The following is a 25,650-nucleotide window of genomic DNA, read 5'->3' as shown; positions in this document are numbered from 1 at the left end:
TCAGGCCTCACATATGCGGAAACCAAGGCACAGTGCAGTCATAATGACATATTACCTCCAGAAAAGAGAACCAGGTGGCTGAAGCAGGCAGCAGATGTCCTTTAAGTCATGATCTGGTGATAAAAGTGACTAGAGAGAGCCAGAGATCCACCTGCATTGGTTACCCCTAGGGGATCTGCTTGGTTCTGCTTGGTGCTGCTGCACTCGGTCAGGAGAGTGGGTTGACGGGTCAGCTTGTCCCTCTGTGTGGGACGAGGCAGCCTGCCTATGTCCCAACACTCAGGAAGCCAAGATGGCAGCATCACTTGCGCCTAGCTTGAACAACATAATGAGACTTGTCTCAAAACAAACAAACAAAAAAACAAGTAACTAAAGACAAAAGAAACATTTAAAAGTGGTCCCATTGTCTTGTTTCAGTTGCTTCCTGAACCTGTCAGCTCTTCTGTAAAGGAAGCCCAGAGAGATGCAGCAAGAGAACAGAGTGGGTCAGAACCAGGAAGAACATCCTCTAGAAAATGGACACAGGGGGGTCTACTTGAAGCTGCTTCTCCTGCCTATCTGGATGTCTTGCATCAGCCCACTCAGATACCAGGGATGCTGACTTGCTCAGTCCTTGACTGGCCTTCCCTCTGATTGTCTGTTTCTGTCCTTCCCACCCAGGACATATAAATAGATTTTAGCTGTACCTATTTTTCCTCCCAAAGTCGCTGATGCTCTGAGTTGTTCTTTCTCCTGCACCAGGTCAAGGTGGCATCCCAGTCTTCATTGTGGTAGATCAGGGGTTCAGAGCTCAGGGCTCAAGAGCCAGCTGCTGAGTCAGAAGTGTACATGGGACACACCATCTGCTGGGCCTTATGGAGGCTCCCAAGCTGCAAAGAGAGTCACAGACAGAGGTGACCTCAGCCTACAGTTCAGCTTTGAGCATCTGGAAGATGGAGGAGGCAGCTGAGTGGCTATAACTGGAGATCTTGGTTTTGCAGTTTGTCAGCTGCCTGTGCTTTGGAGAAACTCGATTATCTCATTAGCCGTGTGTGTGTGTGTGTGTGTGTGTGTGTGTGTTCTCTGTCTCTAAGGAAAGCTTTCAAATGTGTGTTCAGACTGGGAGTGGTGGCACAGGACTACAGGACTGTCATCCCAGGTACTTGGGAGGCTGAAGAAGGAAGCTCAGAAGCTCAGTGTCTGCCTACACTTCAGGTCACTTAACGAGAACTCTTGCAACTCTTGCCTAGCATCTCTGCCTTCCTTCACACACATACACGCATGCACACACACACACACACACACACACACACACACACACACACACACCACACACACCAGCCAGCAAAGGCTGGCTGGAGGACAGCACCTGGTGGAGTAAGAATCTGGACTCTGGAATGGTATCTGTAGGGTCCAAAGCCTTGCTTTGTCACTCAGGGCTGCATTTCCCAGGCACAGGGCAAAGGGGTGTGTGCATGTAACCTCTGAGCTCCCCATCTTCAACATATACATGGTTCTAAATCGAATGCTCTGCAGGTTAGTGGGGGAAATTAGAACAATGCCTGACGTATACTGCATGGGCAGCGGATGGAGACCCACCTGATGCTCCATGCACTGTGGACCTGCTGAAATGTTTCCCCAGCATTTGGAAACATGGTCCCCTTGAAGGCATCATCCTTCCTTTCTTCTAAGAATGGCACCTTCAGTCTGTCCCTCCTTTGTGTGGCACTAAATTCACGGCACCCTTTACCTTTCCGTCTTTCAGCTTTCTGACCCCTCCCCCTTCTCTCACCAAAGCCACCAAAGCCCCTTGTTCTCATTCCTGTTTGCAGCCCAGACTTCCCCAGAACTGGACAGAACACCTGCCCAGTTCACCCTAACATGGCACCTGTCTTGACCCAGGCACTGCACCAGGCAGCTGGGCATAGGATGCACAACCACAGTCTCTGCAGAGAGATCTTCAAACTGAAAGAAGGAGAAATTGAGAAAGCAGATCATTAAACAGGCCTGGTAAGAAAGGAGTGGGGTCCTGGCTCATCAGTACAGGGCTGTCTTGGTGTGTGAAAAGGCATAGTCTTGTGTGACTAAGGGATGCCTCCTGGGGATGACAAAGAAGAGGCTGGGAACTGTATCTCAGATGAAGCCTCCGAGGCCAGGTCAGCAGTATCAAGTACAGTGGACACTGCCGGCCTTTCTGCTGCCTCTCTGGCCACACCAGGGGTCTGCTATAGAGCCTGTTGTGTTCCATCCTGTCCACCCATCCTCACCCTTTCTACACACCATTGCCCCTCAGCTTCTGCCCTTTCCTGGGCCTCAGTGGGCTCTCCCCTGACTCTGGCTTGTGGTTACCAGCCCACTTCCTCATACTGGCCTTGGTCACAGACCCCTATTACTGATGCTCCCAGAACCATGTAGCCTCAAGTTGTAGTTTTGAGGTGTGTGTTCTGAGGTTATCTATTTTGGGACGGGGGTTGGGGGGCACAAGTTTCCCTGGGTAGTCCTGGCTGTCCTGGAGCTCTCTCTGTAGTTTAGGCTGGCTTCAAACTCAGATCCATCTGCCTCTGCCTCCCATGCCTGGCGATGTTATCTAATTCCGGTTTCTCCAAAAAGCAGGGTAAGAGTGAGTGACTAAGAAATGGATGAGGCAGGACACTGTGCTTATTAATCTTGAAAAGCTATAGAAATGATTGTTTCCTTTAAAAATTATGAATAATAATCACTTATCTGCAATAATTATTTATAATAACTATCATTTATCAGCTATCATAATATTGCTGAGGGCTTTTTTTTTCCCATCCAGCAAGTGTTAATTCTGCACTGGCTTTGGGTGAGGCACAATTCCCAACAATGGAATGAGAAAGCAATGTGGATACGATTTTTGCCTTCTTATATTTGGGTGGGCTCTGGGCACACTGAAATGACTCCCTAGGGGCTGAGGAGACGGCTCAGTGTATACAGTGCCTGTTGTGCAGGCTCAAGGGCCACAATTAGACCCCCAGCACCCATGTAGGACCTGGTTGTGTCAGCTCATGTCTGAAATCCCACTACTGAGAAATGGAGGCAAAAGAATCCTCCGGGCTTTCTGAGCCACCACCTTAGCCAATCACTGAGCTTGAGCCACCACCCTAGCCAATCATTGAGCTTGAGCCACCACCCTAGCCAATCACTGAGCTCCACGTCCAGTTAGGTACCTTGCCTCAAACACTGCCATAGAAGAACTAGAGAGGTCTCATGGGTTACCAACACCTGCTGCTTTTGCAGGGGTCCCAGGTTCAGTTCCCAAAATTCTCATGGTGACTTACAACCCTCTGTAACTCCAGTTCTGACCTCCAAGGCTTCCATGTGCACAGACATATGTGCAGGCAAATACACACAAAATAAAACAAGAAGTGGGTGGGAAGTAATAGTGGGAGGGCACTGATACTGATCTCCAGCCTTCACACACACCTGAACACACATGTGTACACACGCATACATACCACACACACAACTTAAAAAAAAAAAAAAAACAACCCAATAACCTTAGCCCAGAGTGGGATCCCACTGCAGTTACTAAAAGCCCAGAAGGACCAGGGTGGCTAAAAGACAACAGAACAATGAAGACCCTGGGGGAGGGGCACAAGGTGTGAGCATGGCCACATCTGTATTCATTATCCTTCTTGACTAATCTGAGTGTGCTCAGCTGGTGACCTCTGGGGCCTGCTGTCCCTTGCCTCATCTGCCAGGGGCGGGAAATGAAGGGCGAGCCAGCTGATGAGTTGTGGTAGTGATTCCTGCAGTCTGTGTAACCTGAGAGTTTGGCTGAGGACAGCTCTTGTCTTTTGTCCCTGTCCCGGGATGAACTTCTAGCTTCAGGTTTGTACTCCTCTGAATGAGATACTTGTTATGACAGATGCAGGATGTCAGGACCAGGGTGCAGACTATCTGGAGAGGATGGGTCTGTGGGCGAGCTGGAGAACGGGATGAAGAGCCTCGACCTCAGGTCTGAGCCAATGCTCTGGGAAACACCATCCCTTATGCATTCATCAGAACACCTGCTGGTTCCCTGGTTCAGTCAACAAATGTTTATTGAGCTCCTACTATATGCTAGACCCATGCTGTGCTGGGTGCTCAGAATACAGTAACTGATAAGCTGTGGTTTCCAACCTCCTTTTGTACATCATTTGAGAAATGACTTGCTATTTCTTTTCTTTCTTTTTTTCTTTGTTTTATTTATTATGTATACAGTATACTGCCTGCATGTTTGCCTGCATGCCAGAAGAGGACACCAAGTCTCATTCTAAAAGATTGTGAGCCACCACCTGGATGCTGGGAATTGAACTCAGGACCTCTAGAAGACCAGTCAGTGCTCTTAACCACTGAGCTGTCTCTCCAGCCCACTCTTTATTTACTTAATCTGAGTGTGTATGGTGTGTGTGTGTGTGTGTGCGCGCGCGCGCGCACATGTGTGTGTGTTCAAGTGTGTGAATGTATAAACTGTGCCATAGATCATACATGGAGGTCACAGAACAACCTCAGGGGTCGGTCCTCATTTTCCACCTTGTTTGAGATGGGGTATTTTAGTGTTTGCCACTATGTACACCAAACTAGCTGATTTGGAAGCTTCCAGAGATTCTCTTGTTCCCCAACCCCCATCTCACTGTAGGAATGTTGAAGTTCCTGCTACTATGTCCAGCTTTACATGGACTAAATCTAAACTTGGGGCCTCACGCTCTCTGTACAGGTACTTTACCCAATGAGCCATTTCCCTAATCTTCCCCCCCCCCCTTTTTTTTAAATTAGACTGTTTACGTATTTTTGTTTGTTTGCTTGCAATATGGTCTTGCTGTTATCCAGGCTGCCCTTAAACTCCCAAGCTCCCTCTTCTTAAACTCTGTGATTACATGAGTGCACCATCTCACCTGGCTTAAGGTTTTGTTCTTTCTAAAGCATCTGCTAGGATTTCAACTCAATCTTGGTCAGTGTTGAGAAGAATCCTCTAGAACATGGGGCCTGGTACAATGTACTATGGGATACAGGAAATGGCGTGATGTTGATTTTGAGGGAGTAAATTCATTCTCAGAAGAGTGAGGTATTATAAGTACAAAAGGAGCCACGTACACATCCCTACTTCTGTGTCGTTTTGTAGACACAGAACACCAGCATCACGCTGTATGGACTCACTAGCCAGCAGACTTTGGAACCAAATAATCTTTACTTCCTGTTTCCCAACCTTAGGTATTTTGCTATATCAACCAGATGGACCGATATACTGTTGTTTCCATTTCATGAACAGGCAAGAGAGACAGGGAAGTTACTGGCATTTTACATTTTAAAAGGGGTTTTCTTTGTTTGTTTGTTGCTATTGCTGTTTTTTTGTTTGTTTGTTTGTTTTCTTTTGTTTGAGACAAGGTTTCTCTGTGTGTCCCTGGCTGTCCTGGAACTCACTTTGTAGAGCCGGCTGGCCTCTAACTCAGAGATCCTCTGTCTCTTGAGTGCTGGGATTAAAAGTGTGCACCGAGCCGGGCAGTGGTGGCGCATGCCTTTAATCCCAGCACTTGGGAGGCAGAGGCAGGCGGATTTCTGAGTTCGAGGCCAGCCTGGTCTACAGAGTGAGTTCCAGGACAGCCAGGGCTACACAGAGAAACCCTGTCTCAAAAAACAAAAACAAAAAAAACAAACAAACAAAAAAAGTGTGCCCCGCCACTGCCTGACTGCTACTGCTGCTTCTTCCTCTTCCTCCTTTTCCTCCTCTTATTCTTTTTTTAAAAGCTGACTTCCTTACTTGTAAAAATAGTTCAGTGTGTGAGCAGTTGCTTAACTTGGTGCATCTGTAGGGAGGTCTCCAAAAGATCTGAATTTCCCTTGTTAATTTTGTTTGATTCATTTTGGTTTTGAAACAGGAGTTCACCATGTAGCCAGGCTGGCCTTAAACTTAAAATGCTTCTCTTGAGTTGCTTGAATGCTGGGTTCACAGGTGTGTGTCTATACTATTTTTAGTGGGTTCATGTAACCTCAAGGGTCTGATATTAATGCTTGGTGAATTAGAGGAGGCTCCATACCACCCCTGACAGTTTCTATATTCACTATTTCATTTTTAGCAGCTTCTTGCCAAATGAAAGCCAAGCCCTGAACAGGCAGGAGGACAGATGATAAACCTATGTTGAGTTCCTGCTTTCACCACAGTCTTCATGTCCAGATGCCCATCTGGATGACCTCTGCTTAAGGGACCCCATTGGTTGGATGCAAACATGGATGAAAGGTCTCCCTGGTTACACGTAAGCTCCTCGGGGGTCAGAGACACAGTTTATGCTTCTGGATCTTCCAGCAGCAGAGAGTGAATTGTTCTGCACTCAGGCACTCAATAAGGCATAATTGAGTTGATTAGCTGATTGGAAACAACACCTACAGAGTCAAAGTGTCTGGAAAGACAATCTCCCAAGGCTGATGGCCAGTCGGGGTCAGGGACAGCTCAGGAAACAAGTTATTTCAAATCAGTGTGCTTGCTCAGACTCAAGATAAAGTTTAAAGTGAATGACTGAAGTATTGTTTTAGAATAGTGCAAAAACTGCAATCCTAATGATGGGGGAATAGCTAAGCTGACTAAGTTATATATTAAGAGTCTGAAAGGGTCCACAGTTATTTAAAGGCATGGATGTTATCTATTTCAGTAAAGAGCAATGCATACCAGATACTAAAGTGGGAAAACCAAAATCTGTGGAAAATGCAGAAATACACGTGCATGTACACGTGCGCACACACACACAAAGAGAAAAAGAAATACACGTGCATGTACACGTGCGCACACACACACACAAAGAGAAAAAGAAAGCTTGGCTATGCTCATTTTCAAATTTTAGATTGATGTTGTTTTATTATCTTATGTGTATGGATGTTTTGTCTGCGTGTACATTTGGACACTACATGCATGCCCGGTGTTCACAGAGGCCAGAAGAGGGTGTCAAATCTCCTGGAACTGGGGTTACAAACAGTCGTGAGACACCATATGGGGGCTGGGAATAGAACCTGGATCCTCCAGAATAGATCTAAGAGCAGCTGGTGCTCTTAACTGCTGAGCTAGCCACCCAGGCTTTAAAGAAATTGCATTTTTATTTATTTGGAGGGGTTGCAGTAGCAGGGGCAATGCCATAATATGCATGTGGAGGTCAAAGGATGGGTCACACTCAGGTTGTCAGGCTCAGTGGTTGGTATCTTTACCTGCTGAGACATCTTGCTTGCCCAGTAGCTTATGTTTTAAAGTGTGAAATTCATAGAACAAAGAGATTGGATATAGTAGAGTCAGGTGTCATAGGAGAAGTCCCTGGGCCAGATGACTCAAGGATCATAGTATTGACAGTCTAGACTATATGACCTTGACCATTCCTCTGTCCTCAGCTTGTCATCAGTGTGGCAAGAATTACATATAATATTTGCCCTGCCTGTCTCACCAGGGAAGGAAGGCAATCTGGAATCTTTCTATACCCTCATGACATATATTTATAGGTATAAAAATAATATTACCTTTGATAAGAGGATCTAACTCACATATGTCTCAGAAAATACAAATTATACAAGATAAAAGAGAATGTTTTAGCTGGGCATGATGGTGCTTGTCTTTAATCCCAGCACTCAGGAGGCAGAGGCAAGAGGATCTCTGTGAGTTCGAAGCCAGCCTGGTCTGTATAGTGAAGTTCCAGGCCAATCTGGCTACCAAGTGAGATCCTGTTTCAAAGATAGATAGATAGATAGATAGATACTGAGAGATAGAGAGACAGACAGACAGATACATACATACAGAAAGGGGGAAGAAAGGAAGGAGGGCAGGAAGGAAGGAGAGAGGAGAGAGAGGGGAGGGGAGTAGATATTTCTTCTGATTTCAGACATTGCATGCCACGCACTTGACAATCACTGTCTCAGCTAATCTCTTCACTTCTCTGAGAGGCTATTATTAGCTCCATTTCAGATGATGCCTAGACAGGTTATATAACATGCCCCAACGAATGAGTCAAGGGCCAGAATTCAAAGTCAGGTCCGAAGTTATGGATACTGAATCTTTTGTTGGGCAGTCAAAATGTTCTCAGGGCACATGGGGTACAGATGGCAATGTCTGAGAGAGGGGGCTGATGGGAAACATCCATGAGTATGAGGCAACCTGACTGCTTCCTGGTCCTTCCCCGACCCTCTGTTGCCCTTCCTCTCTCATCCTGGTACCTTCTAGATGATAAAAATCAGCTCTCATCTCTGTGGAGGAAATGTAAGCCTCACATCTCTGTGGAGGAAATGTAAGGACTGGGTCAAGTGCCTTCAGCAGAGTTAGTGGGAGAAAAAAAATTACACAAATAACTGGAAGGGATGTACAGACATGCCACTCAGAAGATGAGGAGGTATCTCTTAGGATGCAAAGGCAGGCACAGTGAGATGTTCCAGTACACGGTGCCATCTGGTCCTGCTGGTCAGCAGGCATGAGATCCTGGGGGAACAGATTGAGAGAAAGTCAGCAAAATAACATCTAATGTCATTGTGTTTCCACATCTAAGGGGATCCAAAGAAAAGGCTGACGCTTCAGTGTTTAATGGGTCCAGACAGGCTCCTACCTCCTGCCTTGATGCTTGGCAGCTCACACCATTGCAGAAGCTGCCAATGAGAAAGGAGGGAGATGCTGGGGACTAGCTGACCTTGACTGCCTGCATCTAAAGTTCTCCTGTGTATCCCACTGTGGAGAAAGACAGCAACTAAGTTGGATTAATTCCGAAGGGATCAATCTGTATCCTGGGGTATGTGTAAAGTTTGAAAGATCTAGGTGCTTCACAGAGAGCACGTCCTCTAGCTTTCAGCAGTTAGCCCAAAGCACAGGAGCAGGTGAAGCTACACTGAGCAACTGAGCACAGACTGCGTCAGGTATGTGGGAGAGTGGTGAGATTAGAGGCTTCACACGAATAGTGAAAATATACATACACACATATATATGCTAAAGAAAAAATGTGTCACAATCCTGATCTAGCTTCAGGCTGATCAGCAGGTACACATAGTACTTTATAGGAATCATAACTCCCCTGTCTTTGTTCTGCTTCTGTAATTGCAAGGCTTTCTGCTTTCCTTCCTGAGTAAATACAAATGCTATAGTGACACAACTGTGACCTATTCTTGTTCAAAAGTTTTCGTATCCTGTCATGCTTGGTAACAGCCACAACAGCTACTGTCAATGGGAAGTACCAAACGTGTGATTTTTACCTTTATAAAACCCCCTGCTCACTCAGCTTGGGGCAGCCGCTTTAGACTTCTGGTCATGCCCCCTGGCTGGGACTGTGTGACTCAGTCAAAACTTCAGATTCATAGAGAGCTCTCATCCTGGTCTCCTTCTTTTGAGTGAGAACAGCCTGCCTACAACAATGGCCCATGAGATAGGAAGACAGTTTGAGGGCTAAGTGTATAAAAGCATAAGATAAAATGCTTTAAATGGGTTTGTACACCTAGTTCAGTCTTTAGAGTACTTGCCTTGCATGCATGAGGTACTGGGTTCAATTCTCAGTACCACATGAGCATGGTGGCATAAACCTCTAACCCCAGCCCAGCATCTGTAACCCCAGAGAGGTAAAAGGAGATGGATAAGAGTCCAGGGTCTTTCTTGGCTCTGTAGTGAGTTTGAGGCCAGCCTAGATGACATAAAACCCTATCGCAAAAAAAAAAAAAAAAAAAAAAAAAGATCAACAACAAAAAATATTTTAAGAAATGATGTGTGAACTCTTGGGCATATACCTGAAGGATCCTCCATCATACCATAAGGACACCTGCTAAACTATGTTTATTGTGGCTTTATTTATAATAGCCAGTAACAGGAAACAACCTAGATGTTCCTCAACAGAAGAATGTGTAAACAAGATGTGGTATATTTACACAATGGAGTGTTACTGTGGTTTTTTCTTAAGACATCATGAAATTGCAGGCAAATAGATACAGCAAGAAAAAAAATTCATCCTGAGTGAAATAACCCAGACCCAGAAAGGTAAGTATGATATGTATTCACTTATACGTGGGCATTTGCTGTTTAGTAATGATAATCAAGCTTTAACACACAGACCCAGAAAGGTTAAGTAAAGAGGAGGGCTATTGAGGGATCTTCCTGGGAAGGGAAAATAGAACAGATTCTGTGGATGGACTGGGGGTGGGTGGAGATAGGAGCAGGAGGGATCAGGTCGAGGGGAAGGGATTAAGAGAGAGAATGCAGAGAGAGACAGCTGAAGTGGAGGGGTGGCATTAAGGGAGTGGTGTGGAAACTTCCTGAAGGTTATGAGGGTGGCCCTGGTGATGATGCCTGGTAATAGAGGGTATGGAGTCTGATCTGGCCGTCTTATGCAGCCAGACAAGACTTCCAGTGGTAGGAGGGGTTGCATTTGGTTGAGCAGTTGGCCGAGGAGTCTCGAGGAGATCCCTAGACAGCCCAGGCTGATGCTAGGACAGAAAGTCACCCCCTGAAGACTGCCCGCAGGGCCCTATTGCTGAGCACAACTTCCACTCAGTTCTTTGAACATAGAAAGGTCTAAGTGGTGAGGACTTGGGGGCTTCACCCCTACATTCTAGTACCTTTGGCAGGGGAAGGTACTCTGCAGGCTATAGAAAGAGAGACTGCCACAGCCACCAAAACCTCCCCCTACAATCTGTCCTGCCTGTGCTGTGGCAGTGGTGGCACAGAACACGTGGGAGTGGCTAACCAATGTCTGGTTTAACTTGAGGTCCACTCCACGAGGGGGAGCCCATGGCATACATTGCCTAGATGACCAGGAACCAGAGACTGAGACTGTATAGTCCAAAGATCAAGGGTAGACCAAAACATGACTGACAAAAAGAAATTCAATGCAATGCAATGATTCTTAATGATATTCTGCTGTAGTCATAGATCAGTGCCTTGTCCGGTCATTGTCAGAGAGGCTTCTTCTGGCAGCAGATGGCTATGGGTGCAGAGACCCATAGCCGACATTATGTGGAGAGTCTAAATTAGAGGTCTCCATAGGGTCCCTCCCCTAGGAGATTGGAGAACCCCATGGAAAGAGGAGGAAAGACTGTAAGAGTCAGAGGGGATGGAAGACACCAGGAGAACATGGCCTACTGTATCAATTAAGCAGGACTCACATGGACTCACAGAGACAGAAGCTACAAGCTTGAGGCCTGCAGAGATCTGCACCAGACATGGTTCTCTGCATATATGTTACGGCTGTTAGCTTTTTGTTCTTGTGAAACTCAGAACAGTAGGAGTGGGCGAATCCCTGACTCTTTTGCCTGCTCTTGAGACTCTTCCTCCTATTGGGTTGCCTTGTCAGCCTTGATAGGAGGGCTTTCACTTTGTCTTATTATGTCTTGTTCTGTCCTGTCTGGCTGTTGTCTCTTGGAGACCTGCTCTTTTATGAAGAGAGAACAGAGGGGAAGAGGATCTTGGGAGAAAGGAGGTTGGGGAGAGCTAGGAGGAGTAGAGGGAGAAGAAACTCTGGTTGGGATGTATTGTATGAGAAAAAAATCCTTTTCTTTCTTTCTTTTTTCTGAGAGAGGGTTTCTCTGTGTAGCCTTAGCTATTCTAGAACTAGTTCTGTAGACCAGGCTAGTCTTGGAATCACAGAGATCCTCCTGCCTCTGCCTACTGAGTGCTGGGACTAAAGGTGTGTACCAACACTGCCCAGAAAAAAAAAATCTATTTTCAATTAGAAAGATGAGGAGGAGAAAGAAAAGGAAAAGAAGAAGAAGAAGAAGAAGAAGAAGAAGAAGAAGAAGAAGAAGAAGAAGAAGAAGAAGAAGAAGAAGAAGAAGAAGAAAAAAAGAGGAAGAAGAAGAAGAGGAGGAGGAGGAGGAGGAAGAAGAGGAAGAAGAGGAAGAGGAAAAAGAGGAAGAGAGGTATGTGGTAGAATCTAGATTGTTCACAGAGAACATTTCTGCTGCATACAGAGTGGAGAGACAGACTGTAGTAAGTAAGAGAACCTGTTGATGTAAACCAGAAGGGAGTTTATGGGAACCCGTGAGAGGAGCTCCTCAGTGTCAAAGGTAAAGCTGAGAAAACAATAGAAACCCACACAAGTCTAAACATCCAGATAGTAGGAATTGGTGGACAGCCAGCTTAGGGTCTGAGGTGAGGCACCAATGAAGGAGAACAATGCTGGTAGTTCTGGTTCAGACCTGAGAAGAGGACCCACCAAGACCACATCCAATGGAAAAGAGGGCTTTCTGCAAAGTGGTGTCTTGTGACTAATAAGAAATCTGCTTCTACTAATGTGCTTTGCTTTGTCAGTTTGGATATTAAAGGTCCCATGTCCTAGCACACTCCTTAGCCTCAGGCACACTAGGATATCAGGACACTCTGTAACCAACAAGGCGATGTGCTAAAATGAAAAAATCTTCCAAAGACCTTACCCGCACGTTGCTTAATAACACAGGTGTGTAATGTTGCAGCTGATACACTTGCTGGGCTGAATGGAACCCAGTGACAATTCTAACCCAATTCTCTTGCTAACAGAATCTCTGCCATGGTTATGTTCACACTCAGCCTGGGAGAGAAAAGGTCAGTATTCTCAATACAAAAATGAATCAAATCTGTGGAACGGCACTGTCAAAGGGGCCCAGTATCTTGTCAAATGCTGTCTTAGTTATTGTTCTATTGCTGTGAAGAGACACCAAGGCAACTTGGATAAAAGAAAACATTTAATTGGGGCTTGCTCACAGTTTTAGAAGCTTAGTCCATTATCATCATGGCAAGAAGCATGGTTGAAGGCATAGCAAGCATGGTCCTGGAAAAGTAGTTGAGAGCTTCATCCTCGTCTACAGGCAGAGAGAATGAGCCTAGGCCTGGCATGGGCTTTTGAAACTTCCAAGTCCATCCCCAGATGACACACTTCCCCCAACAAGGCACACATCATAGTCCTTCTAATCCATTCAAATGGTGCCACTCCCTGGTAACTAAGCATTCTAATATATGAGTTTATGGGGCCATTCCTATTTAAACCACCACAAATGCCATACAAATAGACAGTAAGTGGTAGGAACAGCGGTTAGAAACTCAAGTCCATCTGGCTTAACACATGTGATGTCCACCACTCATATCCTGTGGTATCTTCTAACGCAGCCAAGACCCCTGATATTCCACAGGTTTGCAGGAAGGAAGGGATCTGAGCACCCAGATCACTTCAGGATGCCCCCCCCCCAGTAGCCATCTTATAAAGGATCAGGTAGGGCAGCTATGTTTTCAAGTTTGCAGCTCCTCAGAACCCACAGGTGCTATCTATCCCAGAGCAATGATGCTCATGTAGCTGGGAGAGAAAGGGTTGCAGAAGCCGGGGAAGTATGCTTTGCAGTCTTGCTGGCCTCAATCCATAACCTGGCCTCTGAGAAAGCAAGGCAGGTGCTAAGAGTACAAGGACTTCCAGGATCTGCCTGCAGCCTGCTGGCACTTGGTCCTACTCCTCAGGAAGGGTTATCTGTAGGGACCTGGGCAAGACCCTACCTCTTTCTTAGAACTTTGCTACATTTAGGTAAGCCTCTCTTATAGGTCTGTATAGTAAAGGTCTTCAGCTGGCAACAGTATTGGGAAGCAATGGACCTTTAATAGGTGGAGCCTAGTTAATCATAGGATGTGAGCTTGTGAAGGTGGTGTTGGTAACCTCACTCTTTTCTCTTCCTTTGTACCTGGCCATGGAGGTGACAGTTCTCATCTGACATGCACTCTTGGATGGTGGTTTGTGCTATCATAGGCCTAAAGCAAGGGAGTCAGTTGATTATGGATTGAAATCTCCAAGACTGTGAGCCAAAATAAACCTTTCTCTTTTTCTTCTGTATGGTAGATCCTTAACCAGAAAACTCCCTGTTCAGTAGGTATGGTTAAAGCAGGAGCAAAGGCTATGCATCCTCAGTGGATTTTCCTTACCATTGGACTCTAAGATGCCATTGTTTCCGAGGTCAAGATAACACAGCACCTGAAAGTACCAATCAATAGAACATGAAAGCTCCAAGAAGACACTGGCAAGGCTCCTTAGGGACTTAGTGGATTTGGAAACAGGAGCATGTCTGTCAGTTGCTCCATGATGGCAGCCACAGACAGTGACTGTGATAGTTGTCTGAACAGACTCTCTAGCCTCAGGTTCCCAAAAGAACCTATACTCTAGAACACAAACCTCACTTATCAGTTGGTTGTGTTGGTGGCTCATGCCTTTAATCCCAGCACTAGGGATGCTGAGGCAGGAGGATCATTGTAAGTTTTAGGCTACACAGTGAGCTTCAATACAGCCTTTGTTATAGTATTAGACTCTATCTTGAAGAAAAATATCATTCATCATGAGATCCTTTAAACACCCACTATGTTCTAGCTTCGTTCTGTTTCAAACTCAGCTGAGACTGCTCAAGCATAGAAAATATTTGTGTTTTCAGGACAGTGGGAAGCCAGCCCATCTCTGAAAGCATCAAAGAACGGCAAAGTTCTGTGTAGTTCCTGGGTACCCTTATCTGTCCCTGAAGACAAGCAGGGTCTCTGTTGAAAAGTCCCCCATGGAGGAGCGAGCACCCATAACTGATAGGGTCCCTGTCACCATTTTTCTCCCTGATCATACATCATTGTCATTAGCCTGGTTCCTACTCTTGTAGATGTCCAATATGGAATTGAGGAGCTAAAATGGTGAGCCCTCTGACCTGTCTGAGTTGGCAGAAGGGCCTGGCAGAGGGTTCTTGCCTTGCCACAAAGAGGTTTCATCTGGTAGTTTCAAACCCTCAGAGAGTACATACAGCCAGAGGCCCAGACATCTCTTCAAGTTGAAAATAGGATCATTGAGAAAAGCCTGGGACAAAAATAAAACTCTGTAGGAGGGACAGAACGAATGTCAGGGATAAATCTAGCATCCAGAGGCCAAGATTTCACAACCTCCTCCACTGGGAGGGGTCTTTGGCCAGTTGTCTCGGCTTGGCTAAGATGGCATTCTACAGTGCCCACATTGTAGCCCCCTGACACCCATCCTGATACAAACATTTCCATTTAGCTTCGTAAATAGCATTCACATGAGCTGAACTCAAGTCACCACCTGACTCCTTACAAATCCTCCTTGAAAGATCTGCTTGAGTCAAAACAAGATTTGTAAAGCCGGGAGCCTTGCCATGTGCCAGTTGTCAGCAGAGACGGGCGCTGTTGGGCCTGGGAGTTTGGGTCAGTGGAGGGCCATATAATGAAATGCTATTTCAGAAAAGATGGCGGAGGGTGTTGGAAAGAAATATGGTGGGTGAATCCAGGCTAAAGCATGGTGGTGTACAACTTTAATCCCAGGCCTTGGAAGGTAGACACAGCTGGATCTCTGTGAGCTGGAGTCCAGCCTGGTCTACATGGTGAGGTCCCGGAAAGCCAGAGCTACACAGAGATCCTCTTGAAAAAAAAAAAGTGATGAAGCCAAGGTTGTAGACTGAGTAGCAACAGTCTTCCTCTATAAACAGGGACAGAATGGTGCCTGTCTGAAATGAGAGAGGATGAAAACGTCAGCACTAGTGCCTGGCTGCAATGCCATAGGAGCCACCGCTGCAGTTAAATGAGACCCAGCTCCTCTAACTTTGGACCAGTGGCACCATCTTCCTGTATCACCTTCCCAAGGCAAGCAGTCTGCCTGTCGTCTGGTTGCACCAGCACACAAGGCAGAAATGCACACTTTGAGAGACTCACTCTGGGAGGAAAAAAAGTCCAAGTTCTAGTACTTTCTTCATTGTTGTTAAACATCATGCAGAGCTTGGTGTGAGCTCTCCTAGGCTGTTTGTGTGAATCCTGCATCTTTAGTTCTTTGGGTTGGGTTGAGAAGGGAAGAGGAAAGTGGGGGGTAGGTGTCAAGAAAAGATGGCAGGCAGCCAGGGAGCAGACTATCAGTGAAGAGCTTGCTTTGCAAGTATGAGGACTTGACTTTGGGCTTCAGAACCCACAGAACGCTCTGGCCTGGTGATGCACCTCTCTTAGTCTCAGGGCCAGGGAGGCAGAAAAAATATTTTGGGGATTAGCTGGCTGGCCAGACTAGCCTAACCAGTGAGTTCCAGGACAATGAAAGACCCTATCTCAAAGGAGGTGGAGAGCATTCCTGAGGAATAACACCTGAGGGTGTCCTCTGGCCTTTATATACTTTCGAACACATGTATAATGTACCTGTGCATACATGCTTGGTGTGTGTGTGTGTGTGTGTGTGTGTGTGTGTGTGTGTATAACAGGAAAATGCCACTCACTGAACTGGCTACTTAATAAGTCTTGGGTCCTTCAAGCATAGGTCCTGCCTCCTCCTCCTCCTCCTCTTTCTTCTTCTTCTTCTTCTTCTTCTTCTTCTTCTTCTTCTTCTTCTTCTTCTTCTTCTCTCTCTCTCTCTCTCTCTCTCTCTCTCTCTCTCTCTCTCTCTCTCTCTCTTCTTTGCTTCTTTTTCTTTCCTTTTGTGTTTTGCTTTGTTCTTTGAGACAGGGTTTCTTTGTGTAGCCCTGGCTGTCCTGGACTGGATTTGAAGACCAGGCTGGCCTTAAACTCTCAAAAATCCACTTACCTCTGCCTCCTGAGTACTGGAATAAAAAGCATGCACCACTACACCCAGCCTGTCTCTTTCTATGGCTCCATTTAGACTTTCATTGTTAGTCTCTTTCTACAAAATCTTACTCTGAAAGAACTACCTTATAGGTTTATACTAACATGCAAATGGTTGTTAAGGTGCTTTCATTTATAGTCCCATTTTATAAGGAGACCAGCTGTTGATATAGGTACAGTAAAAGCAAAAGGCCTTCCCAGTGACTTAAAAACACACTGTCATGCTCTTTACCCTGGCTATGGCACAGGGGCCAGGACAGTTGGGTTTAGCAGATCAGACTGAACAACTGTCTGTTTTTGAGGCAGGGTCTCTCCTTGTAGTTCTGACTGTCCTGGAACTCACTCTATAGTCCAGGTCTGAAGGATTTCTAAACTCTCCCTCTTCTTCCTAGAAGCAGGAAAGTAGTCAGGAGTACAGTATATGGCAGGGGTTGGGCAGAGGACCTAGACAGAGCCAAGCTCCTGAAGTAGGAAAGGACTGCATCATCCAAAGGCCTTCTCAGTGAACATAGGTATAAAGGAGTAGGGAACTGTATCTTTAAGTATGGTTTTCATGTTGTAAAATGGTTTCTTGGCTCTTATTTTGTTTGTTTTTTTTTTTTTTTTTTGTTTTTTGGTTTTTTTTTTTTTTTTTTTTTTTGGTTGTTGTTTTCAAGTATCCCCAAGCCTTCTCTAATCATGGCACATATGAGGTTATTGCCAATATGTCTAAAAGCTACTCATCTCATAGACGGGTTTGGCAACCCAAATTTATCTACCTTTGGCCTGGGACTACAAGAGTTAGGGAGCACTGGAGTGGATTCAGGTGACTGGAGAAGGTGAGGGCTGATGCCAGCGCCACACTCTGTCACCACCAGCCATCCTGGTTCAGGAAGGTGTGATGTAGATACTGCCAGGTATGAAGGGCCCAACCTCCAGTAAGCCCTGGGAAAGGGGCCCCACAGTGGAACAGATGGGTCACAGCCAGTCCGGGAACACAAACACCAGTATATTTTATGTGCACAGTTATGAAAAGGGAGAGACAGACTAACAGAGACATAGCAGGCAACGGGCTCACAAACTAGTCATGTGCCTTTTCAAGAGCTGTCCAGTTGGAAGAAGACAGTCCCATCCACTACACAGGCCATGTTACAAAGCTGGGGCCTACGGCTCCTCAGGTAAGGGAGGCTTCAGGGTGGAAGGCACGCCCACTGCCTTACTAGTAGTTCAGGGCTGGGCCTCTCACTTGCCTCCTGTGACGTTTTGCACAGCCCAGAGCTTCATAAATAGATTCTCACATGAACTGACTCACACAGAGTCTCCTGGGAGATCCATGAAGAGTAATGGTCCAGGACAAGGGGGACTCACAGACGTTCCCTATATATTATTGCTGTGAATGAGCACAGGCCATTGTGACTCTCTGGCATGAGGAGGGGACAGGGCACTGGAAGCCTAGCAGACATCCAAAGCAACTCAACCATGCAGGGCAGCATACTTACTATCTGGAACTCCTACCTTGGGCTCAGAACATCAGAGGGAGGCTCCATAAACAGCCAGCAGACTCCCCACTGCTCAGAAGGGCTTAATTATCCCAACCTTCGAGCCCCTAAGCACTAAGGGGTTGGAGCCCTGAAGATAGCCAATACGCAAGAGCTAAAGTCTAGACTACACTCGGTGAGATCTGACCCTACAGGTCTGTGGTCAGGCCTTAAGGTGTAGCCTCCCCTGGCTGGGGGTTCTGTGCTGTGAGGGGCCCTAGGAGTAACAGGGGACCACAGAAAGCAGATCATAATGCTGAGTATTTTCAGGCATGCAGATCTGCTCTGGAAAGCCATCCTGACATGGGATTAATAAAGCTTTGAGAAAAAATGGTACTAGGGGATGCCAACAAGATCTGGAGCACTGAGACCTAGGGGTCAGTCACCCAATGGCCTTTTCTGGTTGAAAATTGGAATCTCAATACTGGGACACGTCGCAAGCCAATAGATCAGTTGTGAAGACAGGTGTGAGGTGGCCTGGAGAGGCATTAGGATTCAGGTAATTAAGATAATATAGAATTGGAGAAAATTAGGTATCTTCTCCACTTGTGGATGGAAAGCAACCATTCCCATTGGAAGCCTGAATTCCTCCCAGAAATCCCTGGAATTAAGGATATAATAAGTGCTCCACCCAACCCCGCAACGGAATGGTGTTTGGTGATTTGAGAAGCCTACCCAGGGAAACACTTTGCATTCTACCCTAGACAGAGAAAACTCTGGGAAAAGATGCCTCAGAAGGTTGTGTCTCCAGGTGTTTTCCCACAGCCTAGGATATCCCTGCTGCTGGCCCTGGCCTGGCCCTGTCTGCATGGTCCAGAGACTACACACAGGTGGTACGGTCATTTAAAAAATGATCTATAAGAAATAAGGGCTGATTTCAACCTCTGAGAGCCCCAGGACGGCCTCATGGGATGCTACAGTCTTTGATGATCCCATCTTCTCAAAGAGGGACAAAATCAGAAGGGGCCTAGATTTCACCTGTCCACTGCCAGCAATGGACCCATCATGGGGTAAAGTTACCATAACCAAGCTGACAAGGCCCATGAGTGAGACAGGGTTAACACTGTTTGAGAAACAAGCTAATGAGATCGGCTGGCCAGGGGGAGCTATAGGAAGAGCAGCCCCAAGGGTTGACTGCTGAGCTGAGACTATGGTGGAAATCATCTTTTTTCCAAGAAAGGGCCTCTAAAGAGACATGGTTCCATGGTCTTCTGTGTCTGTCTTGTTCTCTATGGGTCTCCTCTAACTGACAGAAAGCCATACAGGCTAACTGGCTGAAATAATAAACCAGTGTGGCCAAACAGGACCAAGAACTCTGCCTTTCTTTTCCCACTGTGGATCCACCGCACACCTCTGGACCTCACTGTACATTGTGGGGGTACTTTGCATTTTCAGTAGGACCCCTGCAGGGAAGGGGCACCAGACTACCATCCCTGGGCCAGGGAGACAGGGCACCCCCAGTCATCAGACGAAGGTAAGAGGGAAGGCTGCAGCAAGGCAAGTGGGGTCCATTCCAGAGCTGTACCTCTGGCCACTGCTGTGTTCTATAGGGAGCTGGGAGAGGGGGAGGGTATGGTGACTGACACAGAGGAAAGGGCTGCCTGCTAATGGTATATGTCTTGAACATAAGAGAAAGGGGAAACGCCACCGAACACACGGGATTGAAACCTTCAAAAGCCCAAGGTTGGTGGGAATCCAGCACCACAGGGGCCCCCAGAAGGCCAAGGGAGCAGCGTGGGGCCCTGGGAGAGGGAGAGGAGCCAAAGGAAGTTTTCCCAGCCTTTGCACAACACCAGTGTCACCAAGCAGCCCAATTGGCTACTGGGTCTCTCTCTCAGGCTGCAGCTCAGAGGCCCCTGGGGAGGTATTGGTTGCAAGCAAGCACCTGAATACTGCCTAATGGAACCAGCCAAAGCCCAGCTGAAGCCATGGGGTCAGGTGGGGCGTGGCCCCAACAGCAGCCGAAGCCTTCTCAGACCTTGCCTCCCACCTGTGGCCCCAGAGAGTTCATGTCCCTTAGCTGGGACAGGTCTGCTGCTTCCAAAGTCATCCAGAGTCCAATTGTTCATCACACAGGCATGGACGAACCTCAAAGTCCTTCAGTTGTCTAGACACCCAACTCTCCAACACCATCCCACTGCCCACCATATGTGGTTATGTTTGCCCTACTGGGCTAAGACCCAGTTGGGGGCGGGGCTTGTGCTGAACCAAGGGGTAACCCCACCAGCTTGGTCTCTTCTTTGTTCATGGGTTCCTACGAGACTTCAGGTCCTCACATTCATCTTCTGACTCAGTCGGTCTTGACATGGCCATTAGCCAGGGCTGGCGGGCTGGCAGGCTCCCCAGGCTCTGCGTCCTTGTCAAAGCGCAGGCGGAGGGTGTTGCGGATGATAAACTGCTCCATGATGAGGGCCCCGCAGAACCAGGGCACAGCATACTCCAGGGTAATGAGGCCCATGAAATCAAAGTCGAACTGGGAGTAGTCCCAGGGACAGGCGTTGAACTGGCGTAGAATAAAGCCGGTGGTGAACTCCCACAGGTAAGTCCAGAGAGTGTAGATGACACAGCGCACCAGAAGAGGACAGCGGCCTCGCAGGCGCAGGTACATGCGCTCCACAATCAGGATGGAGGTGCCATAGATGAAGAGGGCCCACACGCTCGTGACCCCTGGGAACTTCCAGTTAAAATTCACCACGAACTCCCATGCCGCTGTGAACATCACCTCACAGAAGTAGCCATGGATAGCATATAGATACCATCGAGACAGCGCTGTCAGGGGCTCGGCAGAAGCCATGGTTCCAACTGGGGCCTCCTGCTAGGGATACAGAGAGACAGATGAGAGAGCCACCCTGTACTTCCCCCCTACCTTCTGATCCCTAGCTCTCTGTGATGACCAGGCTGGAGGGGATTTTAAATGGTCCGCCTTTGTTCATGGTCATTGGTACCAACCATAGTCCCAGTCTTCTACCCTGCTGTACCTCAACTCCCTGTTAGCCAGCTGGGCCTGGGGAAAGACAGGAAGAAAGTCTAACCCATTGGCTTTCTTCTGGGAAACTCTACTCAAATACTATGTAAAAATGTCTACTGAATTCCATAATATTTATGGCTATCTGGTTACCATTATAGTTACCATAATATTTATGGTTATACACCGATTGGGGACCTTACTTCTTCCCCAACTATTCCAAGTCACTCATATTTCCGAGATCTAATATTTCTCTGTCCCTGTCTCTGTCTCTTTCTCTCTCTAGTACATACACACTATTTTAACAATTTTTGAGTCTCGTTCTCATATATTTCTCTCATTCACCATTTTTATAGTTTTAAATGTATGATTCAATAGCATTAAGAACATTCACGCTGGGTGGTGGTGGCACATGCCTTTAATTCCAGCACTTGGGAGGCAGAGGCAGGCGGATTTCTGAGTTCGAGGCCAGCCTGGTCTACAGAGTGAGTTCCAGGACAGCCAGGGCTACACAGAGAAACCCTGTCTCGAAAAACCAAAAAAATAAATAAATAAAAAAAAGAACATTCACAATGTTGTACAATCATTACTACCGTGGTTTCCAGAACCTTCCCATCATCCCAAACAGAATATTTGAATATTCTATTCAGTTGACAAGAGCTTACCTAAAGCCATATAAACCGGATGTGGTGGTATACACTTGTAATCCCAAAGACATAAAGGTAGAAGGATTAGGTCATCTTCAGCTACGAAGAGAATTCAAGGGCTACCCTGGGCTACACTGGGCCCTTGTCTTAAGAAAACTATATTACTAACTGCCGCTGTCCCCTTTCCTCCTTCCCCCAGCTTCTGGCAGCCACTGTTTCAGCCTCTGTCAATTTGACAACTCATAAAATTCTTCTCTTACAGCTGATTTACTGGACTACGCTCAAGGTTTATTCAGGTTGTAGCCTACATCTGAGCAAACCCCTTCTTTGGAAAGACGGAGGATACTTCTACTGGATGGAGCATTGTTTTTGCACTGTTCTTAGACACCAGATGACTTCCGCTTTTGAACGGTGCTTGGCACACACAGGTGAACAGGCATCTGTTCAAGGCCCACTCCCAGCTGCTTTGGATCTGTACCTGGAAGTAGAATTATTAGGCGGTGGAACAATTTTGTTGTTGCCTTTCAGAATAACCCCAGTACTGGGTTGGAGAGCACCCACCTGACAACTATCAACTGTCTATAACTCCAGTTCCAGGGAATCTGACACTCTTCTTCTCTGGCCTCCGTGGGCACTGCACACATGCCGTGCATATACATATATGCGTGCATGCAAAACACCAATACACGTAAGAAATAACTTCTCGAGAACTGTGGTATTGTTGTATACTTTTTACATCCTTGGCAGAACATGTACAAATTCCAACTTCTTTGTATCCCTGTCAACATTTGGGCTTTGTTTGCTTCATAACGGCTGTCCTAGACTAGATACCTAAATATGAGATCATTGTGGTCACATTTTATTTTTAACTGCTACAATAGATGGGGCTTGGTTAGCTTTTTTTTTTCCTCCTCTCTCAAACCCCACCATTGGTCTTCAAGGCCTGGCTCCCCTCCCATCATCCTTCCCTAAAGCCTTGTCTGTCTCTTAGGCCTCTGCCCTTCTAGCACTCGCTCTATCCTCCCCGCTAGCAGAAGCCAGTCTATTTACCTTTTGATGTATGAACCCTTGTGATTCCACATGCTCTCCAACTTCTGAGTGAACTCTTTTGAGAGTGTGACGGTTTTATAGCCCTGTTATCCAGCTATTGCCCCAGGCCTCTCCTCTGTAAGAGGTCTAAACAATACAATCTGGTCTGTGCAGAGGGCAGTGTGGGAGAGTTCTTAGTTTATTAAGAATAAGTTTTATCAGCTACCAATGGTCATCTGGCTTGCCATCTACCAATCCTCTCTCCCAGGCAGGACAAGGGACAGAGGTTATTAAGGTAGCACCTGCTGTTTGTCCACCTGACCAAGAATCCTAATATCATCTTTTAGCTACACAGGCCTCGTTGCTGTAATACTTACCCACCTTTGTGCCTTAACTATATTTTTTTTAAAAAACTGGTTCTTAGGAACTCATATGAAGCCAAGTGTGGTTTCGTGTGCCTGTAAGCTTAGCACTTAGACCGCTGAGACAGGAAGGCTTGCAAGTTCAAGGCCAGCCTAGAAGACTTAGCAAGACTCTATATCAAAACGGAAACAAAAACAAAGGGAGGGGCTTGCCTATCATGCAGAGGCCCTACATTTAATCCCCAGGACTGTGTAAACCAGGTAGGCAGTACATGACCATAATCCCAACACTTGAGAGTTGAGGAGTAGAGGCAAGGAGAATCAGAAGTTCAAGGTCATCCTTAACTACATAGTGAGCTCCTGTCCAGCCTGAGCTGCAAGAGATCTGAGAGCCAGTGGGTAGAGGGGAAGAGAGAGGATGTTGCTCCTACTTACATGTGAGTCTGGGAGGAAATATTATCCACCTTACACCCTGGGTCTGTAATTGGAAGCCCTAGAACCTGCTCCTGATTCCCACTCCAGACTTGGCCCCCTGCATAGCTCTGTATGCCTCCAAGGGCACCTCTCCCTTTCCTAATGAAACATCCTTGGCCTGACACTCAAGGCCCCAAATACCTCTTCCACCTCATTCTCACCATCCAGGTCTCCCTGCCTGGATCATGTTTATTCTGTTTGGTATGCCTTCTCACATTCCCAGCAGCACAGCCCCAGTGTCTGGGTGATTGCTGGAGCAAATGTTTCCTCTCCCCAGCCACAAATCCTCTTCCTCCTGAGTTTCCACAGCACCCTACCCCTCTGATGCTGATTATTTTGTTCAGTCCCAAGTGAGACCTTATCCTCTCGGCCGTTAAAGCCTAGACCTCTTCCTTCAGTAATACAGCTAGATTCCTTCTCCTTCCTGGACCAAGTTAAGTATCTTTACCCCAAACCAGTTTCTCACCTTTGCCTGCTCCTGATAGATGGCACCACCAAGCAAACAGTTAGAATTGAGAGGCCCTGTTACCTTAAACCGAGTATCCAAGTGTAGAGACCTGTGTGTCAGGTTCACTGTAACACCCCTGTGTGTATACGGGACTGCGTTCGGCAGAGGGATGACGGTAGTTCTCAATCTTAGCAAATGCCACCAAACATACCACCTGCAAACCATATCCTACACCATCCATCATTGCCTATGGTAGCTCAGGCATCTGTGGGTCAGAAGATCTCAGCTGGCCTAAATCACAAGGCTGGGAGTCATCTGAGGCTCTGTTCTGTGCTCGGCTGGGGAGGTTAAGCTGGGTTGACTCTGCCCCGTCAGCTTCTTGTCTTCCTCTTGGATCCAGCAGACTAGAACTTATCTCATGATAAGTTTATAAGTCACCAGCCCACAAGCAAGCCAGCCCAACCAACAAGTGGTCTTTCACTCTGGCCAAGAGAGAGAAAGAAGGGAAGGAAATCATGATTAAATGGCCCAGGAGGACAGTTAAAGAGAAGGAATAACTTCTAATGTCCTGGGGTATGCTAGGTTAGCTATGGTTGATTTCAATGCATTGTGTATCTCAAAATATCGAGTTGGGAGGATTTTGAGTGTTCTCAAAAAAATGAGTCATATCTCAGGTGATAGTGCCAGTTATCCTGATCTGGTTAGACATTGTGACAACGCACGGAAAGCTCACACTGCATGTTTTAAGTACTAACAATTACTATATGGCCACTAAACAATTTTGTGTGTGGCAGGGTCTGATATACCCAAGTCTGGCTCTCGAATTCACTATGTAGCCAAACACAACCTTGAACTTCTGGTTCTCTTGCCTCTACCTACCAAGTGCTAGGACTACAGGCATGCATCCCCGCACAGTGCACACGTATGCAATGGGAATCAAATCCATGGCTTCCTGTGTGCAAGGCAAGTACTCAAGCAACTGAGTACATCTCCACCCCCTATTCAAGATATGTTTAACATTAAAATTACTTAAATTCTTTTCAATAAATAAAAAGGCATTCCCCTCACTCTGCTCTTTAAAGCCCTACTTAAGCATTGTCTGTGAACATCTCACTGGTCAAGGTAACTCCCACGGCAAAAACCTGGACTCTACACCTTTAAAATCCCGTGGGAACCTGTCTCCTTGCTGCCGCTCAGGTTCAACCGTATCTCACCAGGCAGCTCTAAAAGTCTTTCAGCCTTGCCGTGCCTGCTTACAGTTCAAGTCCATAACAAAAGTGTATGGACAGGGTGATCTTTCTAAAACGCCAGTCTGATGTTTCTCCCCATTAAAAGCCCATTAGTGGATCTTCAACATCAGCATCCCTCAGAGATAGCTGGCAATGTCCTCCTGGGCTCAGCTCTGCCTCTGGATCCCAGCCAGCTCTATGCTTTGGATCCTAGCATCGCTGTCTTTGCTGGGATGCCTTTTCCATTTGCTGTCTGTGAACCCCTTACCCCCACACCTATCTGCCATAGTCCATGAACCTGCCAATCCTACGATATTCAGGAGCTGTCTACTGCCCGCTGTGCCACCTCCACACACCTTGTTCGTCTGTCGCAACAGTCAACTTTCACTTTGCTACGATCCATCCTGAGGCTAACCCCAGTAACCATCTGAGGGACGTATCACACAATGTGAAGAGGAAAATG

The 25,650-nt window shown here is 46.7% G+C and overlaps 1 protein-coding gene across 21 annotated transcripts in view; it reads right to left on the bottom strand.

Annotated features, from left to right (window-relative positions):
* Positions 1-17,483: 17,483 nt before the first annotated feature.
* Tmem229b (transmembrane protein 229B) overlaps positions 17,484-25,650 on the bottom strand; it is a 41,904-nt gene continuing 33,737 nt past the window's right edge. For 12 of the 21 annotated variants that reach the window (XM_076921876.1, XM_076921875.1, XM_076921873.1 and 9 more), the window contains 2 exons: positions 24,040-24,440; positions 17,484-20,848 (listed from right to left, as the gene is read on the bottom strand). In XM_076921876.1, the coding sequence (XP_076777991.1) occupies positions 20,324-20,848; positions 24,040-24,183 (669 nt within the window). In that variant the 5' untranslated portion in view covers positions 24,184-24,440 and the 3' untranslated portion in view covers positions 17,484-20,323. The remainder of the gene's footprint in view (positions 20,849-24,039; positions 24,441-25,650) is intronic. The other 9 variants (XM_076921886.1, XM_076921881.1, XM_076921884.1 and 6 more) reach the window with 2 other exon arrangements.

This window comes from Arvicanthis niloticus, chromosome 23 (assembly GCF_011762505.2).
Source record: "Arvicanthis niloticus isolate mArvNil1 chromosome 23, mArvNil1.pat.X, whole genome shotgun sequence".
Taxonomy (NCBI): domain Eukaryota; kingdom Metazoa; phylum Chordata; class Mammalia; order Rodentia; family Muridae; genus Arvicanthis; species Arvicanthis niloticus.
This window is presented reverse-complemented; position numbering and strand designations above follow the sequence as displayed.